This window comes from Thunnus maccoyii, chromosome 10, assembly GCF_910596095.1.
Source record: "Thunnus maccoyii chromosome 10, fThuMac1.1, whole genome shotgun sequence".
Taxonomy (NCBI): domain Eukaryota; kingdom Metazoa; phylum Chordata; class Actinopteri; order Scombriformes; family Scombridae; genus Thunnus; species Thunnus maccoyii.
In genome coordinates, this window is record NC_056542.1 from 7,463,730 (window position 1) to 7,485,525 (window position 21,796).

Genomic DNA, 21,796 nt, shown 5'->3' on the forward strand with positions numbered 1-21,796 from the left:
AAAGACTTATAAAAGACTGACACCCCCCTTCTCTCACATCTAAAGACAATGTGTCATAAGTCACAGACTATAAGATTTTGCAAAGACTGATCTTGCAGAGTCACTATTTACAAGACTACAATTAGATTCCTTTTGAGATTATTTTCCCATCCTGCTCCTGATGGAAATGTACAAGAAGAAGAAGAAAAAAAAACTGTTGAACAATGGAGCAGAAACAGAAGCAGCTTTTGACCACAGCTGCCCTTGTGTGTGTGTGTGTGTGCAGTGGTTTGTTCTGAAAAACCAGCCAAAAATAAAAAGAGAAGACACCGCAGAATGTGGACATGACCCTTGTTGAGAGAAAGTAAGTTAGAGAGTACGTTTTCGGGCCTCCCTGGAGTCCCCGTCGTGTTTACTATCTACCCAGTTTGCGGCTTCCTGTTTGGTGCTGGAGAGAGCGCACCTACTGGTTGTCGATGATGTTCGCGTCATTGAACTTCACTATTTGCATGAGCTAGGACTAATCGATTGAAACTGATTTTATGAAAACATCAAAACGAGAAAAAGGTGCCACAACTCTACTCGACGTTATTCTGTTATTGGAAATTTGTCTGCGACAGTTGAAATTGCTTGAAAAGTCGTTTGATGTGAGGCCGGCATGAAACGTTATCTTTCACTTCACCTGGTTCGCCGTCTCCGCCGCGGCCTCTCTGCTCTAGCGTTCGCTCGGTGTGTGTATGTGTGTGGGGGAGCTGAGCCCCGACACAGAGAGCAGAGGAGAGGCTGCAGCGTGATAATAAATTACACCAAAATGTGAAAAAAGTACTAATAAAAGAACTGACCTTAAAATAACCCCGGCTTTTTAAAATGATAGAACCGGTTCCAATTACGAACCGGGTCTCAGGGATGAGAGTGTGTGTTTTGAGTGAGTGAGAGAGAGAGAGAGAGAGAGAGGCGACCACAGGAAGAGACGACGAGAAGACGGAGAGACGGTGAATAAGACAGAGGATATCCAACTGCTCACAGATCCCATAGGAATATCAATCCCCTTATGGACTGAATCTCACATTTTTTTCTGGCCCAGTGAGCGGTTATGAACTGTCTGTACAACTGAGGACATCACAGGGGACCCATTACTCTCTGCTCCACTCTGCCCCCCCCCCCCCTAACAACAAGCAGCACCTGATTCATATTGCAGCATAAATCCCCCCTTCAGCTTTAGACCAGGATTGGCATCAATTCACAATAACATAAATCAATTCAGTGAGCAGAATTTCATCTGAACATAACCAGCCTGGGAGCCCTTTTGTTTAAAATAAATCTCCCATTGTTTCAACTGCACAGTCGCTAATGACTAATGATTCATTCTGACATACTGCACACTTTCTTTTTGTAAGTGAAACAATTTCTCATATATATATACACAGTATATATTATGTAATGTGGCATAATGTAAACCACTAAGTCCTGAGATCAAGAGTAAGAATCATTTTCTAAGTCTGGATTACAACCCAGACTCCACTACCAATAAAGCTGAAGCAACAATGGTTACCTAAGAAGCTCATACGTATCCCACAGCTTGTACGTGCCTTTTATAGGACAAACAGTCCAACCCAACAGTAAATAACAAAAGGACTTAAACAAAAGAAATCAATTAGCCTGAGAAGGTCCTTACACAGTAATCCTTTAAAAAATGACTTGAGAATGAATGAAACAGCAGCATACTTGATTGTTGTTACATGGTATTACATCATGGTTTCAATTTCCAAAATTAAGTTTTTTCTCTGTGATCACCTTGTATATTAAATTGTATATTACATTAATCTGTGAGGGTGTTTGGGTGATGTAATGTAACGGACTAATCAGCTGTAAGATCTTGGCCCTCTTGGTCGTACACAGCTGAACTAAAAAGAACAGCAGCCTTCAGTCATCGGATTGTCTGACCTCTTAGGGACAAATACTCTATTACGTAACACTGTTGTGCGGATACACGGTGACAAACACATGCAACACAATAAGAATCAGCGGTTACAGAAGAGTACAACTCAGTTTAGAAATGTGTTGCTCATAAAGTCCAGAAAAGTCACATTTATCAGTATGAATAACTCTTTCCCAAAAGCAGTAAACTGGGGATGTTGATTCTCTCTCTTTTTTCTTTTTTCTTAACAGATTGAGTCATCAGCTAATACTCTCGATTCCAGATCCAGTAATCTAATAAAGAGGAAGCCTAAGGTATTACTATAAGAATTGAATGTAAAACATAAAAAACACAATTTTTCTCAAACTCTTCTCTATGTGGCACCTCAAGGTTTTACATCATTTTGGCTCTGGGTTTTCTAGAGAGAGTCTCTCGTTTTCAAATACTGACTGAGTCATTAACCACAATAAATGTATTTGTTAATTTAGTCATATTAATACCTTTACACAATGTTGAAGCTTTATTAAATTGCAGACTGGTCTATGCCTAAAGGGCATACTGAATACCTTCTCTGTCACCAAAGCCAACATTTTCATGTCATTATGAAGGCAGGCCGGTCAACTGATGGAATTACATAACATGCAGCCAGATACACACGAGTTTCACAACAATTTTTATGGTTCTTTTAGGGACGGGTTATGAAAGAGGAAAACAAACACCCATACAGTAATTAGTCCATAGCTACTGGAAAAGATTACTCGCTATTGAAATGGTCAGCTGCTGATAAAATATGAGCCTGTGAAAATCTTAGTGGTGTGTAGATATCAGCTGAATGACTCCCTCCACTTCCACTTTGTTCCACTTGTTTAGTCTGTCCTGCAAGCCTGCTTTGACCATGACAACGTAATCCTCTAAAACTGGTTTCCTAACAATTTTATGACTAGCGTGGATGAAATATTTAATGGGACCTTGAAAAAAAAAAAAAAGTCAACCGGCAAGTAGAGCACTTTAAAATCAAATTTCTTAGTGAACACATCATTTCCCAATCAGTGTGATGGGCCTACTTCTGATGGAATGAGACTAGATAAAGTTAAGCTGGTCTCCTTTGATATTAAATTGCAAAAAATGTCAGGTTACTCTTAAGCCCCTTTTCCACTACATGGTACCTGCTTCACTCCACTTGACTCTACTCACCTTTTTTGGTTTTCCATTAGGCAAAAGCTGCAGATAGTACCTGGTAACTGGTATCTGGTACCTATTTTTTTTTTGGTATCATCTCCATCCAAGTTCCAAACAAGCTGAGCTGATACTAAAAGGTAATGTGAAAACACTGAAGACCACCTGATTGGTCAGTCATTTCTCTCTACTGCATCTCCTTTCTCCTTGCCCGACCACCGCCGCTCGGTCTCTCTTCAGCTAAAAAGTTACAGCCATGCTTGAAACACAGCATTCACAAATGAGGGGGAAAAACCCCCAGATTTGTCCTGTTGTTATTTGTATCTAATGAATGAATGAAAAGGGGAAATGCAGAGGACGGAAATGAAACTAAGAGCATCTGTCTCCACAGTAAATCATCTGTTGAGTGTTTGATGGTTAACATTATTTATTTGTGCTTTAGAACGTAACCGTCAGTAAACAATTACAAAATTTCTCTCATTCACAGGCTTTTCTCTCAACCGCCGCTCCCTCTCTTTGGTCAACCACCGCCACCCTCTCTCTCGTGCTCACTCGCTTTCTCTTTCTTTTTCTCTCATCTTTTTTAAAACGAGTCAGGAAACCGACAAAGCTTTTAACAAGTTCAATCAGCTGTGCTATGTGTGTTAGACCAATCAGCGATGGTCATCACTGCAAACCCCGCCCTACATTAAGGGGTACTATCTGTTATGGAAAACAAAATACGGAGAAGTACCTAGTACCAAATAGAGATGCACCGATACTGATATCTGGTATCGGTCTAATAATGACTCAAATAGCTGGATCAGGAATCCTAACCATACCATTACTTTAATAAATGACAATTCAGTAAATTTATATCTATGTATTTGCTACATTTTGTTTTTACGAAGCAGTGTTTAAGTCAAGCCTGATTTTGCCTTACACATGAAAGAATAATCCCAGCCTCTTCCACACAGTGAAGCATACAACTTATTAATTAAACACTGGTATCGGATCAGTACTTGGTAGAAACAGGTGGTAAATAGAAACAGGGCGTCTGACAAAAGTTCAGCTGCACTGTGCTGCGCAGCGCTAGCAGCCAGTTAGGACGCTCTAATAGAAAATAAAGCAATCAAATTGATTTTGTCGCTGACGCTCACTCGTGTCGCATTCAGTTAAGACATGGTGTGAGCTTCTTGTTGAGCAAAGAAAGGCCTGAGATATCAATTGCTACACCTGAAAATGATAGGTCAGAGTGTAAAGCAATTTTTACACTTTAACCACCGATTGAAATCGGCCGGTTTTCAGCTGATCGGCCCCAATCAGTCTCATATGTCCTATTTTTTGGCGGTCAAATTTTCTGCACATAGCCGCACCATGGTTCACGTGGCCGCACAGACACATACAAGTCACGCACACAGCACACAGACAGTAGCCACACACACACACACACACAAACACACCATACCAAAAAATAAGAGATTTTTTCATAAGAATTTGACAAGTGATCAGGGTGAAATACTAAAACTCCTCACCTTTACCTTAAAGGATAGGTTAACAGTTTTTCAAGTCTGTCTTAAAACAGACTTGTCAGTCATGCATATGAACATTGACACATGTTTTTCTTGCTTAATCATTCCTCTTCTTCATGCTGGCTGTGATCCCTTCCAAACACGCTTTCAATGTGTGTGATGGGGACATGCACATCGAGCACAGACAGCCACACACATACAACATGTATGTCACACACACAGCATGACAGCCACAGACACAAACACACAACATGAATGTTGCACACACAGCTCAGACAGTATAGCCACACACACACACACACACACACAACATTCACATCGCACACAGGCAGCCACACACACACACAACATGCAATTCACACAAACAGCGCACAGACAGTAGCCACACAAACACAAGATGCACATCGAGTACAGACAGCCACACACATATCAGATGCACATAGTGCGCACAGTGTGAAAGCCACAGCCACAAATACGGAAATCAGAAGATCGGTGCATCTCTACAAAAACTTGATCAAACTGAGCATCTACAAACATAAATAGGGGTGCTGTTCACTCATTTATTGATGAGTCGTGCAAAGCCACAGCTGTAAAGCACGGCGTACACCACTTAATTGTTCAATCGAATCAGACTTTGAAGCATTTAAACATTATTCAAGTCAGGTCAACGCTGAGATTGCTGAAAAGATCAAGCAAAACTGTCATGTCACAGTTCAGACTAAAAAAGAAAGGCATCAGCACAGCTCAGCATCTGATAAGACATCCACAATGAGACAGTTTCAGCCCACTGGCAGGCTTCAAACATTGCACTGCACAGAGAGTAAAAATAACGCAGTCTATTAGTGGCCAATTTCATTAGATTTCCACTGGCAATATTGTTATTATTGCAAAAACAGCTTAGCTGATTCATCTAAGAACCCTCTTAAAGTTGAACAGCGTTGAGGAACTGTGAATAACAAATACCTGGTCTACTTCATTTCCACCTAATCACAATGTTAACTCTTGGATTCAAGCACAATTAATATGAGTATATTAATCTCACATATTAATATTGATCTTAATAAAGTGATATATTATTGTCAATAATATGTTACTGCTATGTATATTAATATAACAGTTACATGACTAAGTATATATCATCTTGATCATCAACTTTGTTCAACATTATGGATGAAAATGCCTACAAAATAGCAGATACATGGTAACATGTATCCTGCAAACAGACCTAGACCTTGGCAGGACTTCAGTTTGTGATTTTATCAAACAAAGCTTTCCAGTTTGTAAAGTTACTAAGATAATAAGTTTCTAAATGTGATCGAATAACAATGAAAGAAGATTCAATGTAGATAGCGTTCGCTATAATGTACACACTAACATTCTTCCATTAGAGAGCATTACATGCATAGTCTTATCAAACATTCAAATATTAAGTGCGTGCAGGAAAGGCAACTAGATCTTAAGTTGGTTTGACAAAGAAGCTATCCGAGTTTAAGCACTAATAAGACAATGGAAAATGAAAAGCTGGTCTACAGCAATTAACAAAGTAGACCATGTCAACACACTTGTCTAGATTATGTTAATTATGAATCAGCACTTTAGAACAGCTAAATTATAAAACATTTAAAATCAACACTGAGTTTGACAAGCAAATATTGGGCTTCCATGATCCATTCCTAGAAAGTATTTAAGTAAATTCCCTGTGAGAGCAGAAATTGTAATAAAGGTGTGTTAACTCTAAGCATACTGTCAACAGAGGAGCTTATGAAATATCTTTTATTGACATCAGAGTCACTCGAGTCCATGGATTCCAATATATGATAGTGGTGTAGAGACTGAATGAGTTAACTGTTTTAATATCCATTCTCCTTTCTGTGCTTCATTACTTATTACAGCATAATATTAAAACAACTCAAGCGAGCAATATTTAAGTTAAGAACCACCTCTCCCATTAATGTGGTGGAACTGTAATCACTGCCAGGTCATTTGAACTATCCTCAAACTAACTGGGTGAGGCGAGCTGTTCTTTAGTAAATCAGTGACACCTGAGCTGGTGAATAGGCAATGATTCAGGTAAGCGACTGAGTGTCGCTGCTGTGAGTCGCCTTGAACAAACACAGCCACCAATGAGCGAATAGGAGACAGTGGCGGGGAGCTTGCGTAAAGGATGGTTGTGAAAATATCTTTAATAAATTACCCCATAAACCGCCTGTTGCGTTGTTTTAGGCAACCGGATTACACCCAAGCGTAGCAAGGTACACTGCTCAAGCACATATTCTGAAAGTCACTTTCAGAGTTAAAAGCACAACTTAGGTTAAACAACAATCTGTGCTTGGCATATTTAGGGTAAATGACGGTAGCGAAGTCAGTCATTACACTCAAGTGGCAGTTTCTTGAGTGACATTATGATTCATTTCTTTGACAATACCGGTCACAACAATATTTTCATCACCACATTCTTAATGGAAAACTTTATGCAACGCATTTCAGTAAAAGACGATGTGTGGTAGACTTTTTTTTTTTTTTTTTTTTCCATCAGGCACTTTCAACAGTCATTTCAAGAGGGATTCTGTTTCACCAATTCATTTTCCTTGCTTTAATTCTCTATTTGGTCATGTAAAAAATGGAGATAGGGGCATGAAATGACTGTTAACTTACTCATTGCAGTGAAGCTACTCGCATGGACAAATGTACTGTAGCATATACAACACTAATTATCACAATTAATCAGACTGCAGAACGGAATATTTATAACATGAACACTGATGACTACATTTGCATTAAAAGTCTGCTGCGCATAAGTACTTGAGACACAGATCATACGCTGAAAGCATCATTTTCAGTGTAGAGTGTTGATGTAATGTTTTATCACTAAAATACTTTGGCTCTAGGAAAGCACTTCTAAAAATGGATATGTCAGTATTTATAACATGTATTCAAAATTTATCCACAACCTAACATTGATTCAAGTCTTGAAGCTGTGTTAAACATTATCTAAAATCATTAATGTCAAATATAAATGTAGGTATGCACTATGCAGCGTGCAAAGATGTACTGTGGAAATTTTCTGACATCTGACGTAGAAATGAAAGACTGTAAAATCACCCTTTTGCTCGAAAAAGCACAAGTTAAAAAGAAACAACAGGAAATACTACCAAAACCTACAGTTACTAAATACAAATATAAGATGCGAGATTTTCTGTAGGTTTGATCTTTTTTTAACCTGCCTTATCTGCTCATCACTTGTGAAAAAGTTCACCTCTAAAAAACCCCTGTCAGAGGTGAATTCAAAGGGTAATCTCACTCCCCTAACAGTCATGTTTAAAATGAACAGCCACCAAAAAAATGAGTTCATTGCAGGTTTAACAGGAGCATTCAATGTTATTCTTTTAATGCAAGTGATGCAGACTGAACAGCCACTCCAGTCCGACTGAATGATATGATACAATATGATTATTTCCATGGAGAAATTTGCACTGCTGGTCCAGCATAATTAGTACCATATTGTTTTCCCTTTTAACAGGGTGATATCACAAGCTGAGTTTGTTTTCTTCTCCTACCAGAGCTGTGAAAAAAGTGTTATTTACCAAGCAATGGAAAGATCCTCTTTGCTCAAGAGGATCTGAGGTGAGACGTGAGGTGGGAAGTAAAGGGTAGCCATGGTCTCATTATTTCTCCTGCCACGGGCCACCCACATACAGCATGGTTACAATTTACTGGTGAAGACAGAGTTTAAAATGGACTAGAGTAAACACTTTAGACAGAGGCTGAGTTTAAAATTGTCTGGTAAACACCTTTCCTATTATTCAAGCTATGGGTAAGTGCTTTAGCATCACATAGTCACTATGTAACACAAACATACGCTGCTCTATCTTTAATGCAGCAGTTAAACTACCTCGTTTGATATTTTATGTACATGAAAAGTTATATTTCAAACTACAAATGTCATTTTGATATCAGCAAATTGGTGATGTACAGCTATGGAGTACATGACTTTTCCCATTCAAAAACATGCAGTAATTTATGAGAAAATGTCACAAAAATCTTGGATCCACACCAAACAGTGATCACTTGTGCCTTGGTATGTTTCTCAAATTTTCAAGTTTTTTTTAAAATATTTATCTAACTACCAACAAAGGGGAATGAAACATAACCTCCTTGATAGTGGTAATTACTCTACATCTATTTCCGGTGAAAAGATGGTTATCGTTAACTGGTACTCCACCCAAAATCTATCTTTCTAGTATAAAACCCCAGTGTAGGTTTTGAAAGGTGGCTGTCAAGTTAGTATTTCATCTTTTGTAGGGGGATGTGGTCACTGGTTGTGGTCAACTTTAAATCATGTCAGTTAAAACGGTTTCAAAATAATCAAAACATCCATAAATACATCTCAAACCATTCCTGCAGCATAATTTTTTCACTGTGAGTCTGTATGCTCAGTATGCACCACTATGCCAAAATACAGCTAAATACACTGCTTCCAACAACATGGAAACACAGTAAACTCAGTAACCACACATGCAAAAGGTTTTGTAAAGGTAATTTTGCAAACCAAGGACTGCAGGTTAACTGTACTGGTAGCCTGTGCCCCTTTACCTCCACACATGCATGCACACCCAACACCACCGCCTAATACTTGCGTTAAAACAGAAACCTTTCTAGATACCAGATTGGTGTTAAGCACCGAGCATTACAGCTGTTACTATCAGAATGTGGTCGGTGTTGTTCCGACCACATCCTCCCATCACTTCACAGAAGCAGTTTAACAAGAACCAAGGGCTCTGACTGACAGTGTGAAACAGACCGCCTGTTACCACCGGTCCAACCCTTCACAACTGCCGTCTTGCTCTCTGCGATATTCGATCAGTCATAGCTGTCAGAAACAAAAACAACTGCTTTTAAGAAAATACTGGCATGCAGACAAGGGCATGGCCTGCTGCTTATTTGATTTGTGTGATAGCCTTCAGATAGGAATTCTGAGTTTTTGAGTGTTTATGAAATCATTTTTTGAGTTTCTCAATCCAAAGCCACATATTCTTATCATGCTACATTTTTCACCTGGCTTCAATTAAAACATGTATATGTGTGTGTGTGTGTTCACTGTCTCTACATTATTAACAATATGCTTATGTAATATTGCTGTGAAAAAGCAGAACAGGCTGATTAAAGTCAAACATCACTTTCATTTCAGTAAATTCAGAGTATGCACTCTTAATATTTGATTTACAGCTGGATAGGAAAATCAAAAAAAAAAAGTTGAGCTATAAATGATGGATGATTTTGTTTTCTAACCTTATTATGAACTCCACTTCCTGCATGAACCTGAAACTTGGTAGGAGTCCATGTACTATTAATGCCAACTTAACGTGAGATTCATTTTGGCTCTGACTTATCGGAAGTCGTCATATCTGGTGTGACTCATTGGATGTTTATCCATCTGTGTGCTGTGTTGCTAAGCAAACGCCTCAAAATTATTTCAAACTGACTCGTTGTGCATTTCACTTATTTCATATGCCTTGTAATGAAGGCTTTCATTGTGTAGTCTGATATGGCACTTATTGCAATTAGGTCATTGAGCATTTCAGAATGATTTCTTGTCTGCATGGTTACCCTGGCACTGGACCACCATGTGGAAACCTCTGCACACATTTGCTAGAATGGACCAGGGCATTAACGCTGCCAGGAACAGCAATGAAAGGTTTTCAAAGTAGTTTCAAAGTAGTTATTTAAAGAGACCTTTTCGCTCACAAGTTTTGAGAAAATGTAAAAAGAAGTCTGAAATGTATTCTGACATTTCTCTCTCGCATTCACACCAAATCCAGCAATGCGGGAAAAACAGCAGTCCTCCCATTCATTTGAATGGAGGTACAGCGTTTAGGCTGCGAGAGTGGGGACCGCATGGGATGCAACAAAAAAAACACAGCAGCCGTACGACAAGAAGTTGAATCAGACTCAACTTGTGCTGAAACGCAACCCGACATCATGCTGCCGTGGCCAATCACATCAGCAAGTGATCAGACCCGAAGACACCCACAGGAAGAAGACCCTTGTTGTTTACTTTGTTGTTGGCTTCCCAACTCATAAAAAAGATGAGAGAAAGAAAGAGAGAGAGAGAGAGCAGCAGTGGTTGAGCAAGCTAGAGAATGAATGAAGAGAGGGAGCGGTGGTAACAAGAACAAAGCAGTGAATCAGAGAAATAAAACATTATGTTCTAAAGCACAAATAAACACGCCCAAACCTCTGCACAACCCTGTGAGAAGGTGCCGCATTGCCGGATTTGGTGTGCATGCAGCTTTATTCAAGTAAGTTTCAACTTGTTCCCTCCCTGAACAGAGCCTATAGCTCACAGGAGTGCACGTCCCACTGAAATAAATCGCTCTCAAATGGCCTGGGAACTGAGACATGTCCTTGTGTAGTGAGAGATTACTCGGAACTTTACAAGGAAGATATGTCAATATTACTCCCATCAATCTCCAGACAGAGGGCACGTCAAAGTTCAACACCCTCCATGTGCCAAGAATTTGTGTTCCTGTAAAGCTCGTTGGCGAAAAGGTGAGCAGCTGAACCCTTTCTGCTGCCAGAGAATGTGCTGAAAGCTGAGCAATCTAACACCCCATTCAGACCAACACAGTGGCTGTGTCTGAAATCACTACCTTATTCATTCATTCACTACTCTCTATATAATAGACACTAGTTTGCTCAATAGTGTGCAGCAAATCAAAATTTTGGACACTAACTAATCATCTTAATATTGGATCATCACCATCACCTGTAGAGTCACTACTTTTTTCGTTCCATTGTGAAATTTTTGAAGGCACCATATGGGGGATATATTTACACACATGTAGTGCACTATAGGGCTGTCACTTTTTCAAAAAGTCAAGTTCCAACGAATTTGCACTAACAAGTAATTCATTTGAATTAATTTGCACACACCCCATATACCGTAATGTGTCAATACAATTGGCTGTGCCTTTCATAAGCAAATATATGGCTGGCCATGTCCATCTGTCAGTGTCTGAGTGTCTTACAGTTCAGTATAGTCTTTATATTTTCCTGTGTGGTGTTATAAAGCTGTACTATGTGTCTTGAGATTGCACTGTGTCTTAAGTAGGCAGTCAGACGAGGGTGAAGAGTTAACGCTGCTCTGCTTGTTTAATGCCTCCTCTGCCTCACTTGTGTGGCAAATTACCTGGTAAATCCTCAGATTCGTTGTCATTGTAGAGTAAGGCAGCTGCTTTTTGCAAAGTTGGCAAGCTGTATCTTTGTTGGTTCTGCCATCTCCGATGTAGAATCCAAAATACTTCCTCATACTTCCTCTCAGATGCTTCAGGGTTGTAATTATCTAATCAGCATGGCTTTGCTAGCTGGTGTCCTCCATTTTTATGTATTAGCTTAGTTTACTCATAGGTTAAAGAGCATGCCATAGGTCAAGCTGATAGAGAATTTTGGAAGAGACTAAATGCCCTTGTCAGGCATGCTTACACAGTATGCTTGTAGTCCAACAAAGATACCCAAGGGGCCGATTGATTACTGTACGTTTGAGTGAGATGGTTAGGGTTAAGGTAAAAATATCAGGGTCAAGCCAGTCAGAGGCAGAGTAGGGGTTAGGGTTAGGGTCAAAGAGGGCATACTGGGTAAGCATGCCCAACAAGGGCATTTAGTTTCTCCCAGTGAATTTTAAGAACACCCTCTGCTGGGCCTGTCACGATAACTACTTTTATTGGACGATATATTGTCCCAGAAATAATTGCGATAAACAATAGTTATTTTAAGCACATTTTATGCCACAGTTGTAGTTAAGATGGTAACACCGGTTCAAATACCATACTTACCTATTGGGGAGGTGCCAGGACCTCTAGCTTCACCTTATTCACTTACACCATACATGCAGTCTACATACATTGCCAACACACCCCCAACATATGTTCACTAGCGGGAGTGAAAAGTTTTGGGAGAATTTTGGGTTTCTTAAAATGTCAGGAGCCTTTTTTTTTTTGTCAGGGCGAGTGTTGTGCTCACAAGAAAGGATTTTTTGAGTTAAATAGTTCATATACACATAAGTCCTTTTCTGTTTGTCTTAAAAAAGAAAACAAAAAGAAATTTACAACCACCACATTAGTATTATTCAGGTTGTACATTTTATGTGCTGTTATGCTAGTTCAACTCATAAAGCAAACTACTGTTGAAAAGGAACGACACACGGCTTTCACTCAGTACTGTTTACTTTTTCTAGGTTGGTGGGGATGCATGGTCTCTCAAAATCAATATGAAACAACTTGGTAATGTTCCCTCAGAGTATAATTATGTTTTGTTGTCACAGCTTGCTAAATTATATTAAAAACAAGCAGTAAATGGCCTGTTTCGTGTACCCTAAGGTGCCGTCTATGTTCTGGGTTTTGCCTCAGCTGTGGTTAGCAGAAACTGGATTTATCAAAACGCAGAAACCTTCTGGAAACAACCTGCTGAAACAGGTAGACAGATAATTTGCCTCAAATAGATAGACTACACACATTCAGTTATGCTGTTTATTCTGGCATCATGTTGGCTAAAATGTTGGTGATAATTTTACGTGAACAAACACGCATGTAAACACAATGGGCAATATTGAGGTCAGCAAAAATGATCAAGGTCATGTCCATATATCGTTCAATAAGTCGATAACGTAATTATCGTGACAGGCCTTGCCTCTGCTGTATCACAAGGCAAACTACTACTGGTCTGTTGCACTTATAGACTGTTATTTAACCAACTTGCCAAGAAAACAAAGAGAGAGAGAGAGAAGAAGAGGGCGAGAGAGAGATCAAGAGAGAGGGAGAGGTGAAACTGAAACTTGAAAAGGTACGCTGCGGAGTTTCTGAACTCCAGTAGCACTAGGGCAGTTCTTTTATGAGTGGGAACCTGTTTTTTGTTTGTCTCATGTATGCAAACGAGAATGCATTACATGCATGCATCCATATATGCAGGTGATGCAATACACCATCCTGTCAATGGTTTTACATTATTCCCATGATCTGCAGGTGGCTGTAATACGTCAAGAAACACAGCAATACGCCAGCAAACGCAGAGAAAAAGAAGACTGCTAGCTATTAAACATAGATGTAAACAAAGCAGAATCTAACAATATTTGGCTTTGCAAATGTTTTATGTGGAAAGAAATGCATTCAATACTTGGGCCACAAGGATACACACAATGTTGTTTCTTTACAAGAAAGTGTATGGAACTACACTGCAGACTGGAGTTTCTGCTGACAGTGAGAAGCTGGGTGACTGCTGTCTCATAAATGGCTCTAATGTGAGTCAAACATGTATTGAAATGACCCACGACACAAGTTGCTGCTGTCTGAAAGGAGTATCACTGAGGTTTCCAATCATAGACCTAACAACGGTATTGATGTTGTACGTTGTAATAAACAATGAAGTCACCAAAAATCATTCAACACACTAGACACCGTTATCTGAAAAGTGCTTCTAAAAAGTTTCCTTACACTAATACATGCATTTTTAAACTAGCTGATCCTAGTGGGAATTAAATCCCTGACTCTGACCACTGATTTATTAACCCCTGAGAGCCACATGTAAACATAAAAACAAGAAGCAGTCACTTCTGACATCTCCTTCAGGGATCATTTTGTGTCTATGCTACAGTAATGTTCTGTAGACATAGAGTACAGTTAATGTAAAGAATAATGAATCCTTTGTTCAGTATAGTCAAGCTACTCTCCTTCACCACCTTCAAATCTGTTCCTTTACAGTCTTATGACTGACATTATGACAGCTACAGCAGCAGACACAAGACTTACACTACAGAGTTGCTGACATTAGCTGCATAAAATGTCTCGGAGGCTTTCAACATACAATACATTGATGCAATGTGAGGAAGTGTCATCATCTTTGGTACCCCTTAAGCAATACTTCCAACTTCCATCCCCATGAGATCAGTAAACTAGAATGCAAAGCTTTTGACTGGTAGTGAATATCACGACAACTCTGATGAAATGCTTAAATATTTATCTTTTAAAAAGATATGTTTGTTATTTTCATATCCCTGTGAAACATGTACATGTTTGCATTTCAGTCATAAGAGAAACCAGGATCAACACTAGAGTGTGTTGCTCGGGGATGTTCTCTGGCCACCAGACCACCTATGTTTTCATCCAGCAACAACAAGACTGCTTTAATGATGATCATCCTATGTGTTTCTCTAAAGCTTTTCTCAAATGTGAAAGGAAGTAAGGAAACATGAACTGTTGAAACACAAAGTCTTATGCATCTCACTTTGTTTAAAATGCAGTGTTTTCCAGCAGTCACTTTCATACTTAAGCCTTCAATACTTCAGACATATTTTATAGTGTTACTCACTACTATATTCATATTAGACTAACAGTGGTCAACACTTTAACAATGTTAAGTCTGAATATGTAAACTCTGTCCTTCATCTGTGTGTGTACTAGGGATCAAAGGTTAACCGTTAATCAGTTAATATTATTGACTGCAAAATTTTCATATTTCTGACTGGTTACGCATGTCGGTCTTTTGGTTAATTTGCATACACACTCTGCTACCAGCTAGATAACATGTTCACAACATCAGATATTCTTTTTGAATAGATAAAGTGTAAAACCGCCTCCTCCACAGAGTTTTGCATTATGAGTTGTTTGTAGCATTAATGTCGCTAGGCTAGCGAGTGTCTTTAGGTCTGTTTATAGTCAGTGTGTTAGAGTCGGTCACCACTAAAAGTGTTTTTTTTTAGTTCAGTTTAACCAGCAGGTGTTTCTGAAGGCTTGTGTAAAGTATTTTTCTGCCACGGACAAAATAGATTCATGACAAGTGAAAAAAAGTTCAAAGCGTCCTCCGACGTCTCTACTGAAGAAGCGGAATATGTCAAACTGCCAAATACCACTGTCACAGATGATAAAGAGCTCAAAAAGACAAACAGGTAGTCGTATAAGTCCTAACTGCCAGAGAAAATAATTTTTGACGGCTTCCAAGAGCCTGCAGGGAGAGTGTGTGAGTATGTTACTATACTATGATCTAATTTATATTCAAAAAGTAACGTTATTTTTGCAAAAACAATTATTGGAAAAGGAGGGGGGGGTCGTCTTATAATCAGGGTCACCTTATATTCAGGCCAATACAGTACTAGCACTATGCTGTACCACATTAAGAACAAGCACTTGGCCGGCCTGTCCGAGGATGACTCGCAGTTGCAGCCAAAGATCATTTCACTGCTAGCCGGGGAGCACTGGTCCGAGGCCATCACCCAGTTGGTGTGCTTAATGATTGACATCGATAGGCTGCCAATCGGTGCGGTAGAGGGCGAAGGATCGAAAGAGCTAGTTCGGTACATCAAGCTCGAGTATGTTATGCTGCCGGGAGCTACTGTGACTAAACACATTGAAAAGATTTTGAGGAGAGGAAGGACGAGCTAAAAGTCAAGTTAACCAGGGCAGACAAGCTAGCTCTGACCACCGAATGCTGGACAGCTAAATTAAGCGGAACTGACATCTCTAGTATGTTCACATGAGGTCAACATACTAAATTAGCAGCCACTACTATTATCATTCAACATTATTTGCAGCTATACTGCACTCTCTCATTCTCACCCCAGTGCAATATTCTTGCTGTGCTTCTATCTACGTGCACTTCTTTCCATCCAATTTTAAAACCCATGTGTTATCTTTATTTCTTAAAATGTTTTTTGTTGTTTATCTTGCTTTTTTTTAACTGACATGTGCAACTTTCAATTTCTTGACTTTATTTCTCATAATATAATGTATATTTGTTAAAGTTTCCATGAGTATAATACACACATTATCTTAGATGACGTGTGTATATTATTTTACTGACAAACATATTTCTGCTTTAGTCCTGTACTTCCCTGCTGTGATTACACTTTCATTTTCCCCTTTTGGGAACACTAAAGTCTTTCTTATCTTACCCTAGTCTCTGCAGGCACACACACATTATTGCCAGATTACTGACATTCAAGATTAAATAAGGAATAAACTCTGCCACACAAATCCCATGAAAAATATTCAAAGTACAGGATGTGCTTCTGGTGATCCCACTATTGGCCTGCATTGTCAAAACCATCTATCTCACTGAAAATGTCATGTGTGATCATGTTATGGGCAAGGTTACTGAAAAGCAGACACATGATGTATACAAAAGAGACGGATTAAATTAGACCAGAGCTTTTTGCATGGTAACTTCCAACACCCTATGTGCAGGCTAGCTCGTCTGAATGAATGGCATAACACAAAGACTTTAACTTCAATGTTTACCTTGATAATGCTGCTCCTGCGTGGTATTTCTGATTTGGCATCCAATCCGGCAGAGGTGTTGGCGGTTTCCACCCCGGCTTGGCTACAAGGTGCGACGAAGGAGCCTGAACCGACCATATTTTGTGATATCCCACAGTCTCCATTCAAGACCGACACTTCGCAATGCGTCTTGCCAGCTGCCTCGTCGCTGGGCACGGCCGTATCCCCAAGATTCAATGGAGGCAGGCTGCCGTCGTCCCCAAACTCCGCCATAGGCACTTCGAGCACACACACTCTCTCTCTCTCACACACACACACACGCTGGCAAGCTTCTGGGTAGCAAAGCCGTATGTTTCAGCTTTACTCCAATTTCCTGCCTGGCCTATTGCCTCGTAACATTTGAACGAAATCCTGCCATATCATCTCCCGTTGCACATATCTGTCAGGTTCCTACAGACAGAGGGGCTTGCTCCTTGCATTGTGCTCTGTGAAGAGAAACCACACCGATTTGCATAATTAGGCAACGTGACACCATTAACACCAGTAACGTTAATAGTAGTAGCAGCGATTTGGCGTCGCACAGTCATATGGAGAAGGCGCAAAGCACATTTGTGTGCACTAAAAGCGGATGTTCACTTAAATTCAGTGAGGGCTGTCACTGTAAATGCAGCATGATAAAACGCATACAGCCAATGTGCCTTGCTATATATTTTTCATATATGGGCTTCACTGCATTTTTAAATAAGTTGACCGTTTTCACCATATTCCCACCGTTCTCGTCCCACAGACCGCACGACTATGTTGCTTTTGTTTTTACTAACGTGCAGTGATAATAACCCACCCCTCTCCAGCTCAGCAGTGCCCGGCAAGTTAAATAGCGTTAACGGCATGTTAAGTTATCAGTTAAAATCAATTCGCCCATAAAACCAGCTTAATATAACTTGCTTCATGTACTTGCCTTGTCTCCTCATGGGAAGGACGGGTCCTCCTTTTAAAGTTGTTGTCGCGACAGAGAGCAGCCAGACTACCGTTGGCCGTCTGTAACGTTGCCGTGTGCTGTGTTGAGCTAGTTAGCTACAGCAAGCTAACCTCAGTCGCTAGCTAGCTGGATGAAGTTTCATAGCCAACTCAAAGTCCAGTCAATTCAAGCCCGGTTGTTGGCACATGAATAGTCAGTGGAATCAATATCTTCCACAGTCAATCTCGACTGTCGGTGGTTGTTCCGTCTAACAAGCCTTAACCGTGATTTGCTGTTAGGTTAGATGATATAAGTATAAGTGCCACTTGATTAACCGTCACACACAGGGAGAAGACGTTCCTAAGGAACAAAGTTGTGTACGTCTCGTGAACGCGCGACAGGGAAAACAGGCTGTGCTGTCAATCACACCTAATTTTTTTTCACTGACAGGCAAAGCACGCCTCCGTGTTCAGTTTTCCTACAAAACAAATAAGACTTTGATGCCTCACACAGTTCCAACTATACATCTCTCCAATCACCAGTGATGTAAGAAGTATTCAGATCCTTCACCTAATCCAGCAATGTAAAAATACTTCATTACAAGTAAAAGTCCTGAATGAAAAATCCTGCTCAATTAAAAGTGCATTAAGTATTTGCGGCAAAATGTACTTTGTTTTGAAGTATTCGTTTCCAACCTCTGACTGATATATTATTATATACCGGTATGACATCATTAGATTATTAATACTGATGCATCAATGTGAGAGGAAAGAAGACAAAACAAAGTTCTCATACACATCTGTTTTCAGTTTTTGGACTTTTTCTCTAATCTTTGGTTTTTGGTGAAATGTTGAATCATTTGAAGATTTACTGAAATGAAACCATGTGAGAAGGGAGAAGGGAAAATCACTGTTTGGTGGAGCTGTTAAAAACTCACAGACATCTGAAATGTGACTCTGACTACACACTGCTTTTTGTAAGACGTCAAAAGCCAAAAAGGTTGGAAACCACTGGTTTAATCTTTAACAATGTGTTGTATTTTAAAAGATTGTTATATTATCTATTGTGTCAAATCATCTGAAAAGATACTAAAGCTGTCAAATAAAATGTAATAGAGTAGAAGGTACAATATTTCCCTCTGAAATGTAGTGGAAATGGAAATACTCAAGTACTTCAAAATTATACTTAAGTACAGTACTTGAGTGAATGTACTCAGTTACTTTCCGCCTCTGCCAATCACTGTAGCTTAACAAACCCACGTGTTTCATTTGTCCGAATCATTGTTGATCACTCAATGGATGTCATTGTTATTTTTGACAGCAAAAACATAACACTCAACAAGAAAGCACATACTTAACAGCACAAAACAGAAAACCCAACAATAAAAATACATATAACACAGCACTATACACCAAAGTCAACAAGAAAAAAAACATAAAAAAACAGCAATAAATACAAAAGTTAACAAGAAAGCACATACAAACCAGCACACAACACAGAAATCAGCAAGAAAATACATACAAAAACAATAAACAGAAACTATTTTTATTCTATATTTGTGTTATTTTGTAATGTCTCTTAACATATTCATCAAACAGTATGAAAGATCTTATTAATATTAAATAATAAAGGCCAAGTGCCAAATTATTTCCACATATAGTAAGTGCAGGGAACTGAACATTAGTTTTAAACCAATATACTCGTCTAAACAAATAAAGCTTTTAATATTAATTTCTCCTTGTGCCTGGAGCACCTCTCATTTTCTCTATTATTAATATTGTTGTCAGCTTTATTCAGAAGCTTCATATGACGTATCTCAAGGACAGTTACAATCTCCCAGAAAGGCTCACATGACTTTTTTTTTTTTTCTGTTTTGTGTCACATTGTATATCAGGCCTTCCTCTTTATGAGGACAGTACATTGAGCTGATGGACCAATCTCACTGGTGAAGTAATAGCCTTCTCTGCACAACAGCTTTTTGCGCTGTTACGCGAGGTGTCTTGTGAAAACGTGAACCAACAGAATCATGACAAATAATCAATTCTTGAGGAGCTTTGAAACATTCACACGCAGTACAACATATAACAAATATGTAATATTACAGCCTCCTGCATACGAGGCACAGAGAGTGAGTTATGAGGCATTTCATTATTCTACATGATTTAATGTGTTTTATTCATAGGCCACTGCTTCAGCTGTAAGCAGATCAAGTAAATATCGTCGGATACAGAAGCAGGTGCGGTGAGTTGTACAACAGAGCCATCTGCTGGTCAACAATGGTTATTGATGGTTAATTGTGCAGTACAGATTTTCTCCTTATTCTGTCTATATCTTCTGCTAACGATGCACTGCAAGCCAAAGTTTATTTTTACACCACATTTTAATAGCTAGAGTTAGCCTGTTAAGAAACATAACAGCATGACATTGCTGCTCATTGATTCAATGAAGATACTTGTGCTGCCATGATGCTTGCATTCATGCATTGTTAATGTTTTTTTTTATGTCAGTATGCACGGCAGTAGCTGTATAAGTTATGTTTATAGATATACTTTAGCCAATATTAGCCTATTATATTAGCCTAATATTATCACCTGGATAATTAAAACTTTTTCAGTTGTTGTAAAACTGTATTTCATCCCAGCAGGAAGAATAAGCAGTCTGTACTTCTGAATGTAAACTGATGTTAAAGGATATGTTCACAATTTTCCAAGTCTGTCCTAAAACAACAGCCCAAATGAACACTGACACATACTTTTCTTGCTGTAATCATTCCTCCTGTTCACACTGACCATTTAGAGATCCCTTCATAATGCACTTTCAATGTAAGTGATGAGGTGATCCATGCAAAAATGCATTTAAAAGTTTATCTGCTTATATGAGGGTCCTCCCTCTTTTTGTCACTATCCTTCCAGTGCAGCTAAACAGGGAAACACTGTCTGTCGAGACACAACAAGGTTTTTTTTTTACTAAAGAAGCTGTAACTGTGGAAGATACCCACTTTATTTGACTAACTCAGACTGCTGAAGCCTCATATTATCTTTAGATAATTTATCTTTAGATAGATTTAGATAATTTTTCGCTCAAAATGAGGACTTTGGATTTTGTCCCCATCACTTACATTGAAAGCGTGTTTGGAAAGGATCTTTTAACAGCCAGCATGAACAGGAGGAATGATTAAGCAAGAAAAACATGTGTCAATGTTCATATTCATGACTGACAAGTCTGTTTTAAGACAGACTTGAAAAACTGTAAACCAATCCTTTAAGGGACAGGTGAGGAGTTTTAGAAGTATTTCACCCTGATCACTTGTCAAGTTGTTATGAAAAAATCTCTTTTTTTTTGGTATGGTTTGTTTGTGTGTGTGTGTGTGTGTGTGTTTACTCAGTGCTCCAGAAAGACTTGGCTCTGCTCTGATTGTTACAGAAGAGTTGGCACCGGCCTTTTCTTGGCAACTGTTATGCAAGTCACTGCACTAAAACAGTTTCCCTCTAAATCTGTATGCCGGCATGTGGTGAAACACTAAAAATGGCACATTTACTGTACCTGGAGATGCTCTCTGTGTTGAGGGAGGCAATGCTGTTGTGAATGATCTGTCATCTAGTTGGAACATGTAAAAATCTCTAGATTGCTATTTCAACTCTCAACTTTACTTGAAGCATTCAATATTGACTCTCTGCTTATATCAACTGAGTGTCTGTTGAGCTTTATACCAATTTCATCAATAAGCATAGCCTACTGTTAGCAGCTGTACCAGTCCGTAAACAATCATAACCACAGCCATGGCAGCCCTGACCCCAGCTAAGTACATTGCTGTGGTTCTTCTGATAATACCTGATAATAACAATTAATAAATAAAGAACAATTACAGTTGTAAGTTTTAATGTTGAAAATCCAGCTGAAATTAAGTATTAACATTGGACAAGTAGATAATAAAGGGACACTCCGTACATATAAAGTGAAACCTTTATTTTTCAGTTCCAAAAAAAGAGTT

At 39.1% G+C, this 21,796-nt stretch overlaps 1 protein-coding gene across 1 annotated transcript in view; it reads right to left on the bottom strand.

The window, feature by feature from the left end:
• The window catches only part of LOC121905129 (inactive phospholipase C-like protein 2), a 47,760-nt gene extending 30,428 nt beyond the window's left edge, over window positions 1-17,332 (bottom strand). The window contains exon 1 of the mRNA XM_042423126.1: window positions 16,869-17,332. Within this exon, the coding sequence (XP_042279060.1) occupies window positions 16,869-17,120 (252 nt within the window). The 5' untranslated portion in view covers window positions 17,121-17,332. The remainder of the gene's footprint in view (window positions 1-16,868) is intronic.
• Window positions 17,333-21,796: the final 4,464 nt, after the last annotated feature.